This window comes from Myotis yumanensis, unplaced genomic scaffold, assembly GCF_028538775.1.
Source record: "Myotis yumanensis isolate MYYU_CA2020_CCGP unplaced genomic scaffold, mMyoYum1.0.hap1 SCAF_5, whole genome shotgun sequence".
NCBI lineage: Eukaryota > Metazoa > Chordata > Mammalia > Chiroptera > Vespertilionidae > Myotis > Myotis yumanensis.
Window position 1 is genome coordinate 87,935,042 of NW_027223756.1, and position 10,445 is coordinate 87,945,486.

The window sequence follows — 10,445 nt, forward strand, 5'->3', positions numbered from 1 at the left end:
TAAAAACAGTGTAATCCACGACCACCTTGGACACAAAGTTTGAGGAAGACAGGAATTTCTAATCAGAGATGTCATGGGGGATGATATGTACAAAAAATAAATATTGCTGTTTTATTACAAAATGTAATAGTAGCATTTCAACTATGCTTGTAATGGCCATTTGTGTAAAAACTAATCATGTTATTTTTACTTTCCAACTAGTCACTTCCACCCCATGGGACCTGGGAATGATACTCTGATTTCAGAATTTCTTCTTCTGGGATTTTCAGAGGAACAAGCACTGCAGCCCCTCATATTTGGGCTTTTCCTCTCCATGTACCTGATCACTGTGTTGGGAAACTTGCTCATCATCCTGGCCGTCAGCTCAGACTCCCACCTCCACACACCCATGTACTTCTTCCTCTCCAACCTGTCCTTGGTAGACATCTGTTTCATCTCCACCACCATCCCAAAGATGCTGGTGAACATCCAGACACAGAGGAAAGCCATCACCTATGCAGGATGCATCACACAGTTGTATTTTTTCATATGCTTTGCAGGACTGGATGACTTCCTTCTAGCCGTGATGGCCTATGACAGGTATGTGGCCATCAGCCACCCCCTGCACTATATGATCATCATGAACCCCCGTCTCTGTGGACTGCTGGTTCTGATGTCCTGGATCATGGGTGCCCTGAATTCCTTGTTACAAAGTTTAATAGTGTTGCGATTGTCCTTCTGTACAGACTTGGAAATTCCCCACTTTTTTTGTGAACTCAAAGAAGTGGTCCAACTTGCCTGTTCTGACACCTTTCTGAACAACATGGTGATGTATTTTATAACTGTGCTACTGGCTGGTGGTCCCCTTGCTGGTATCCTTTACTCTTACTCTAAGATAGTGTCCTCCATACGTGCAATCCCATCAGCTCAGGGGAAGTATAAAGCATTTTCCACGTGTGTGTCTCACCTCTCAGTTGTCTCCTTATTTTATGGTACAATCATAGGAGTGTATCTCAGCTCTGCTGCTACCCAGAGCTCACACTCAAGTATAGCAGCCTCAGTGATGTACACTGTGGTCACACCCATGCTGAACCCCTTCATCTACAGTCTCAGGAACAGGGACATAAAGAGGGCCCTGAAAAGATTCTTAGGGATGTCAGGTACAAAGGGCACAATCAATCCAGGGTAAAAAGTGCCCTTGATTTTCAGGCTACAGAACTAAAAACCAGAAATTATGATTCTTTTATCACTTTGTGTTTTTTAGACTTGCTCCTTTTGTTTTTTAAAAACATATTTTTATTGATATTAGAGAGGAAGGGAGAGGGAGAGAGAGAAAGATCAATGAGGAGAGAATAGTATTGATAGGCTGCCTCCTGCATACCCCGTCCTGGTGATCAAACCCACTACCGGCATATGCCCAGACGGGAAATCCAACGGAGCTCTCCTGGTTCATAGGTCGACGCTCAACCACTGAGAACACAGGCCGGGTCAGACTTGTACCTTTTATACTGTCTTTCAATTTCCTTTGTTTACTTTAACTTTCTTTACAATTTAAGTAATCATTTTATTAAGCTTTCTGCTTTGTCTGTTATATAGACAGTTTTTTTCTTTGTCCTTTTTTAACCTTCACAAAATTTTTTCCAACCTTGGTCAGAAATAGTGAGAAGTTTTCATTTACTTCACTAGAAACATTGATTTCTTAAGAATAATTCCTCCTCAAATGACATATATCATTTTAAGTAATTTGTTCTTGTTTTGTAGGTAGAATAGTAATAAGTAGTATTACTCATGTAGATAAACTGCACTTGGCTACATAATCCATTATATAATTTCATTTCATAAAATCTGAAACCTCAGTGTTCACCATGTGTCCCTCATTCTCTGTACATTGGTACCTTAACTGCTCTTCCTGATATTATAGATTTTATCATTGTTCCCTATAAGTCTCTGTCTATTGATAGTGAGGCAATAGGATAGGGATGCCTGGTCACTAGCCTGGTTCCTACTACTTGTTCTTCAGACCAGAGTCAATGTCCTGGGTGGATGGACTCTTGTGGTCCTTCTTATAATTACAACAACCATCATGGAACTATGAAAATGTAGGGTTTATTACTCACAGTCCTGTACGCCCAAAAGCCACACAGGAAGCTGTGTGTATGCATGTGTGTGCGAAAGAGAGTGAAATGGACTTGGTCTGAAGGATTCTGCCTGTATTGGGGACCAAGGGCAGGAAGGCTATGGTTTTGTGGGTTTGCTTTTTAAAAGTGTATCTTTATTATTGAAAGTATTACAGATGTCCTCCTTCCCCCCCCCCCCATTGACCCCACTCCTCTCTCCCATCCCCTCCTCAGGCCTTCACCCCACTATTATCTGTGTCCATGAGTTATTCATATATGCATATAGGTTCTTTGGTTAATTCCCCCCATTTCCCTCTGAAGATCCACAGTCTGTTGCATGATTCCATGTCTCTGGATCTATTTTGTTTGTCACTTTATTTTGTTCATGGGTTTCACAATTAAGTGAGGTTATGTGATACTTGTCTTTCTCTGATTGACTTATTTCACTTAGCATAATACTCTCCAGGCCCCTCCATGCTATTTCAAAGGGTAAGAGATCATTCTTTTCCACAACTGCATAGTATTCCATTGTGTAAATGTACCACCATTTTTTTGTCATTCTTCAATGGATGGGCACCTGGGCTGTCTCCAGATCTTAGCTATTGTAAATAACGCTGCTATGAGCATAGAGGTACATATATTCTTTCTGATTAGTGTTTCAGACTTCTTAGGTTATATTCCTAGAATGGGATCACTGGGTCAAATGGCAGTTCCATTTTTAATTTTTTGAGGAAACTCCACACTGTTTTTCATAGTGGCTGTATCAGTGTGCAATCCCACCAGGAGTGTATTAGGGTTCCCTTTCTCCACATCCTTAGAAGCACTTGTTAGTTGATTTATTGATAGTAGCCATTATGGCAGGTGTGAGGAGGCACCTCATTGTGGTTTAATTTGCATCTCTCTGATGATTAGTGATGTTGAGGATTTATTCATATGACTGTTGGCCATTTGTGTGTCCATGTTTGGAGAAGTGTCTATTTAGGTATTCTGCCCATTTTCTGATTGGCCTGTTTGTCTTCTTTTGTTGAGTTGTATGAGTATGTTATATATTTTGGATTTGCTTTTTATTTGAAAGCTAAGAGCAGGAATTGAGGCAGAGGAAGGAAAAGCAGGGTCACTCATGTGGTCAGTTGTCTAGGTTACTCAGAGTTTTCAAAGGGGAATTTTATGACATGTTAATTCTTGTGTCAATATGACAGAAATTCTGTGTCTGTGCCTGTGTGTAATTCCAAATGACCTTTGCTCCCTATATGTATCCATTGTCTAATGTGAAGTTTCTCCCTTTGCTTGTTTTGAAAATGCTTCTAATTAAAAATAAAATTGTATATATTAATTGTTCCAAAACAAAACAATGAAATCTATAATAATAAAAGCATAATATGGTAATTAAACCAGACATCTGAACGTCTTTCTAGACATCATTCTGGACATCCTTCTGGACGAAGCTGTGGTGGAGGGGGCCGAGGCAGTGGCAGTTAGGGGCAATCAGGCAGCAGACAAGGTGGTTAGGGGCGATCAGGCAGGCAGGCAAGTGGTTATGGGCAATGAGTAAGGCAGGCAGAGTGATTAGGGTGATCAAGCAGGCAGGTAGATGAGCAGTTAGGAGACCATGGTCCTGGATTGTGAGAGGGATGTCCCAGTGCCGGTTTAGGCCGGATCCCGCAGGGCCTAAACCTGCATTTGGACATCCCCTGAGGGGTCCTAGATTGTGAGAGGGTGCAAACCAGGCTGAGTGACCTCCCGCCTCGCCCCCACTGCCGTGCACAAATTTTGTGCACCAGGCCCCTTGTTTAAAATGAAAGAGGAACTTCATGGGTGAAGGCAACATGAGTGCTTATGCAGTAGCTTTGTCATGCACCTAGCAAAATAGTTATTTGTGATGTATGTATTTGAAACAAAAGCTTATTCAAACACACTACTGTATTTTATACCTAATTTCCAGGTTTCAATGATGTAATTAGCTGAGCATCCAGAAAAGCTACCATAGTTACTGGTCAAACTTGTTTATCAAATATCTATCTGCCAGAGGAATCTACTTGGAAATATACATGAGAGGTTCAGAGACAGGAAGAGACAGTGAGGTAGTATATATATGACATTCTGAGCTAAAGATGAGGTAAAGCTCCTGAGGCTTCAGAAGGGAGGAAGGACATTGCAGGACAATAAGAAAAAAAGATGTTCAGTAATTAGAAATTTGCCCTGCCCTATATATAGGTCATAAAATGTTACTAGTATCTCTGATGATAACTCTTATTATTGGCAAGGCCTAATAATAAGGGTCTTTAAGCTAGAGGTAAATTCTTTAAGGGAGAGGTAAAAATTTCTTTTGGACTCCCAGGGTCTCATTGCCTTCAGCTAAAAACAATCAAAGTACATGTACTGAAGTGACTCATTCTGAACCCTTACAATAGTGACCCAGTTTCATTCTTTTGCCTGTGGTTGTCCAGTTTTCCCAGCACAGTTTATTGGAAATACTGTCCTTTCCTCATTTAGCATTCTTGGTTCCTTTCTCCTAAATTAAGGACCTTATGTGTGTGGGTTTATTTCTTGGCTCTGTATTCTTTTCCATTGATCTTTTTGTTTGTTTTTATGCCAGTACCATACTAGTTTCATTACATTAGCTTTACAATATAGCTTGAAATCAGGGAATAGGTTGCCTCCAGCTTTGTTTTGCTTTCTCAGAATTGCTTTGCTTAATCAGGGTCTTATGCAGTTCCACACAAATTTTAAGTTTGTTCTATTGTTGTGACAAAATTACTCTTCAGCCCTCAGGTGTAAGACAGTGGAATTCTATTTCTAAATGCTACTGACTTGCACATATAAAGTGCCTCACATCCAGCCAGGTTGAGATCTTGTTGGTCTCATAGCTGGTCAAGGTGGCCATAGTAGGGGCCAATCAGTTGCCCCAGGTTGGAATCTGCCTCGGAATGTGGTTGTATAATTGGTTGAACGATAGCTTAGAAATAAGAACACTTGTTCAAGCACTGCTTTAGCAGCAGAAGAACGAATACTGATTAGGAGAGCAGATTCGAGCTAAGTAGCCTGTGTTTGTGCCCTAGTTTCAGTACTTACAAGCGGTGTGACCTTGGGCAATTTGCTTAACCTTCCAGTTCCTCAATTTTCTCAATTTTACTTAATAAAGTTATTGTGTCAGTTAGTGATACTCATGTATCAATTTGCCTCAGTACTCCATAACTTAAAGTGTGTAAGCAGGGGTCACTGGGTAGATCCGGTCTCTCTTATGCTTCTGGTCAGGGCAGTGACTCGGCTGACCTTGGATGAGTCTCTCACACAAGTTCTGGATTGACTGGTGGTAAGCTTGTCTAGTGGCTTCAGGTGGAACACTGGTAGGTTTATTCCAGATGGTCAGGGCTTGTTTTCTAAGGTACACAAGCCTTGGCAGAGTTCCAAGAGACAGATGTGTGCAAGGTTCAGAATTAGCACAACATCACTTCTACCACATTATTCTGGTCAAAGAAACCCATAAGATTGAAGGGGTGGGCAAACAGACTCAATCTATTATCGGGAGTGGCGGGGGGGTGGTGAAAGTCATATTGCAAAGTGAGAGAATATAAGGAGTCCACTGATAGGGGTCCTTGATGCAATCAATCTTCATCATTGTTAATCTAGTCTATTAGTTTTCTTTGGTAAAGGAATTCATGTTGAAATTTTACATTAAGTAGAAGAAAAAAAATCTAAAGTCAATTTGGTGATTCTGCTCCATTAACAGATCTAGTGAATTCCCAATTTCTTAAAATTGAATCGAAGCCAGAATTCCTTCTCAACCAAACCCTTACCCCCAATGTCTCATTTGCAAGGAAACAGACCTGAGTACCTTTTCATTATATTCACCAAAGTAACTTTTAGAGACATAAATCAGGGTCTTGTGGCACTAGTACCCCCCCGCCCCGGAATCTGTGAGAACATAGTGACACATACCTTGAGTTGGTTTTATGAGAACTAAAATGTTCAACCAGATAGAAACCACTGACTCTCATGAACCACAGTCACATAAATCCCAGGCTAGCTGAGGATGACTGATGATCACAGCTCCTAAAAGAGCTCATTGTAACACCTGCTCCAACCGATCAGAATATACCAATGAGCTGATCACCCATTGACCCCTACCCCCAATTGCACCCGTTAAAACCAACTGCCAGTAAAGGAACCAGGAGTTCAAGTTTTGAGCACTACCTTTCCCATTCTCCTTGCACGGTGCTACCAATAAAGTGAGTCTAATCTCTCCACTACAAATCTCATGTTCAGTGTGTGTGACTCACGTGGGAGCTGGTGGACAAACTCTTCAGTTACAGAAGTAAATGTGGTTCTGACTTTGAGGTCTTTGTGCGTTAATATAGGAAATGTAATTCATTACTAAAATTTAGGTCCACCTTCTACGTTACATCATTGTATCTAAATCTCTAAGTTATTTTAGTTTCATATTAATTGAATCATTCATTCTTTAATTGCTATTGTCACCAAATTTCTTTAAAATTTTCTTTCAACATTAAAGGTGAGAATATTAGTGTGTGTGTTATGTCTTTGTGTGTTGTGTTCATTTGAAAGATAATCACGTACAAATGTACATACATGTAGACATACCTACACTTCTTACTTATGGAAGCATTATTAGACATACTCTATGTTTAAAAAATATTTTATTTATTTCTACCAGTATTTACCAGAATTAGGTGTATTAGTCCACATCTCCAGCAAAATTAAGGAAACAGAGGACCAGGCTAATTACATTTTTAACAATTATATAATGAAGATATTAAAGCTTTTGTGTGTTTTTGAGTTATGTATATGAACCTACGCAGTATGTACTCTTTTTTAAAATTTTGTTTTATTGCTTAAAGTATTACAAAGAGTAGCACATGTGTCTCCTTTTTTCTCCTCCCTTGACCTTCCCCCAGCCTCCCCTACCCCCCAGTGTCTTGTGTCCATTGGTTATGCTTATATGCATGCATACAAGTCCTTTGGTTGATCTCTTACCACCCGACCCAACCCTCCCTGGCCTTCCCGCTGTAGTTTGACAGTCTGTTCGATGTTACTCTGTCTCTGTATCTATTTTTGTGCATCAGTTTATAATGGTCTTTATTATCCATAAATGAGTGAGATCATGTGGTATTTTTCTTTCATTGACTGGTTTATTTCACTTAGCATAATGCTCTCCAGTTCCATCCATGCTGTGGCAAATGGTAAGAATTCCTTCTTTTTTACAGCAGCATAGTATTCCATTGTGTAAATGTACCACAGTTTTCTAATTTTTGCAGAACAGCAGAATTAAGGAAACAGAGGATCAGGCTAATTACATTTTTAACAATTATATAACAAAGATATTAAAGCTTTTGTGTGTTTTTTTGAGTTATATATATGAACCTATGCAGTATGTACTCTTAATTTTTGTATAACTCTTTAATTCCGAAATATTCCTGTTAACTATGTTCAGTTTATTTTATATTATTATACTCCAATAAATTATTTAAAAAATTTCTTAGAACCAATAAACAGGTTCAATAATGATACAAAATAAATATATAATAATCATTTGCATCTATATGAACAGTTAGAAGAGAAATTAAGAGAACAATTTCATTTCTAATTGCATCAAAAAGAATTAAGTACCTAGAAATAAACTATAAAAAATTGCTAAAAACATTGAAAAAGGCACAAATAAATGGGAAGATATTCTGTGTTTAAGGATATTCTGTGTTTAATATTGTGAATGTCCATACTACTGTTAAAGAGAAAACCACAGGCCCAAAATGGCATTACTCCAGTTAAAAATCCATGATGCTAAATCTAGCTTCCATACTGGATTTAATGGAAGTTTCCACCTCTCCCAGAAGCTTAATTTTAATCAACCAGCCTTGAATTTCTGGTCAAGAACCAGTAAGGTAATCTGTCACGTGGGCCCTCCCCATCCCCCACAAAAAGAAGAGGGGATCTGTCTGATAGAAATTCTTTCTCTCCTCTTCCCCCAAATAAAAGATGTCATGGCCCCCAAATAATCCTTTTTTTCTCTGTTTTTAATAGCTCCTTTGTCCCTCCCTATTTCCTATAAAAACCTTCTATTTTGTACACCTCTCTGAGCTCCCTATTAGTTGCCAGATAGGAACTCTTACCTCTCCCTTAAAGAATTTTTTTTTTTTAAGTTTTTTTTTTAAAAATATATTTTATTGATTTTTTATAGAGGAAGAGAGGGGGATAGAGAGTTAGAAACATCGATGAGAGAGAAACATCGACCAGCTGCCTCCTGCACATCTCCCACTGGGGGTGTGCCCGCAACCAACGTACATGCCCTTGACTGGAATTGAACCTGGGACCCTTCAGTCTGCAGGCCGACGCTCCATCCACTGAGCCAAACCGGTTTCGGCCTCCCTTAAAGAAATTAAATTTTGAGTCTTGCCAATAATAAGAGTTATCATCAGAGATAACATTTTATGACCTATATCGAGGGCAGGGCAAATTTCTAATTACTGAGCATGTTTTCTTCTTATTGTCCTACAATGTCCTTCCTCCCTTCTGTAGCTCCAGGTGCTTTACCTCATCTTTAGCTCAGAATGTCATATAAACGGTACCTCACCGTCTCTTTCTGTCTCTGAACTTCTCATGTATGCTTCTAAGTAGATTTCACTGGGAGAGAGATATTTGATAACCAAGTTTTGCCAGTAACTATGGTAGTTATGATTGTTCCCTATAAATCTCAGTCTATTGATAATGATGCAATAGGGTAGGAATGCCTGGGCACTGGCTTGGGTCTTAATACTTTTTCCTGAGACCAATCCCTATGTGACCAGATGGACCCTTGCAGTCCTTATTATAATTGCAACAATTGAACCCTCAGCTAAATAAGACAGTAAAACTTGGAAATTATGTATGAAATACAGTAGCATTTTTGTAGCACAAGTACCTGACTAAGCTTTTTTTCACAGACATTCATCTCAGATAATCATATTGCCAGATGTATGACACTGCTACTACATAAGCACTCATGATGCCACCACCCACGAAGTTCCCCTTTTATTTTTAACTAGAGGCCCACTCGGATGGGGTCCCTCAGCCTGGCCTGTGCCCTCTTGCAGTCCGAGACCCCTCAGGGCATGTCCACCTGCTGGCTTAGGCCCACTCCCCGGGGGATCAGGCCGAAGCTGGCAGTCAGACATCCCTCTGGCAGTCCAGGAGCCCTCAGGGATGTCCACTTGCTAGCGGGGGAGCAGGCCTAAGGTGCACCCGGACATCCTTAGTGCTGCTGAGGAGGCGGGAGAGGCTCCCGCCACCACCAATGAGCTGGCAGCCATCAGACTGGCTTGTGGCTGAACAGAGCTCCCCCTGTGGGAGCGCACTGACCACCAGGGGGCATCTCCTGCACTGAGTGTCTTCCCCCTGGTGGTCAGTGTGTGTCATAGTGACCAGTCATTCTCAGTCATTCTGCTGTTAGGGTCAATTTGCATATTACCCTTTTATTATATAGGATTTGATTTGGAACTTGAAATATATGCAATTTTATTTTTAATTAGAAGCAACCTCAATACAAGCAAAGGAAGGAAGTTCACATTAAACAATGGATATATCTAGGAAGCAAAGTTTATTTGGAATTAAACACAAAATTTTTGTGATTTTTACACAAGATTAACATATTATAAAATTCCCCTTGTAGAAAACACTGAGTAACCTAGATAACTGACCACAGGGGTGAGCCTGCTTTTCCTTCTCCTGCTCTAATTCCAACTCTCGTGTGTGGTATTTGGGCATGCTGGACCTGTGAATAATAAAACTTACATCTTCATAGTTCCATGATGGTTGTTGAAATCATAAGGACCATAAGGATCCATCTAGTCACAACATTGACTCTGGTCTGTGGAACAAATTGTAGGACCCAGGCCAGTGCCCAGGCTTCCCTATCCTATTCCATCACTATCTATAGACTGAGACTTATCCGGAACAACCATAACATCTACAGTATCAGGAAGATCAGTTAAGGTACCGAATGTACATAGAATGAAGGACACGTGGTGAACACAGAACACATTACTTACAATGATATATGTCATTTGAGAAGAAATTATTGTTAAGACATCAATGTTGCCAATGAATTAAATGACAACTTCCAAACATTTCTGATCTAGGTTGGAAAAAACTTTGTGAAGGTACAAAAAATGACAAAGGGAACAACTGTCTATATAACAGGCAAAGCAGAAAGCTTAATAAAATGGTTACTTAAATTGTATAGAAGAATTGAAACAAACAAAGGAAATTCAAGGACAGAATACAAGGAATAAGTTTGAAAACTACAATCTAATGAAAGAATCTCAATTTCTGGTTTTGAGTCTTGGAGGACTTTTT

General features: G+C 39.8%; 1 protein-coding gene across 1 annotated transcript; it reads left to right on the forward strand.

Annotated features, from left to right (window-relative positions):
- The first annotated feature begins 214 nt into the window (after window positions 1–214).
- Window positions 215–1,168, forward strand: LOC139011486 (olfactory receptor 7A5-like). The gene has a single exon (XM_070417009.1). It carries the CDS (start codon window positions 215–217, stop codon window positions 1,166–1,168), a length of 954 nt encoding a protein of 317 aa, XP_070273110.1.
- Window positions 1,169–10,445: the final 9,277 nt, after the last annotated feature.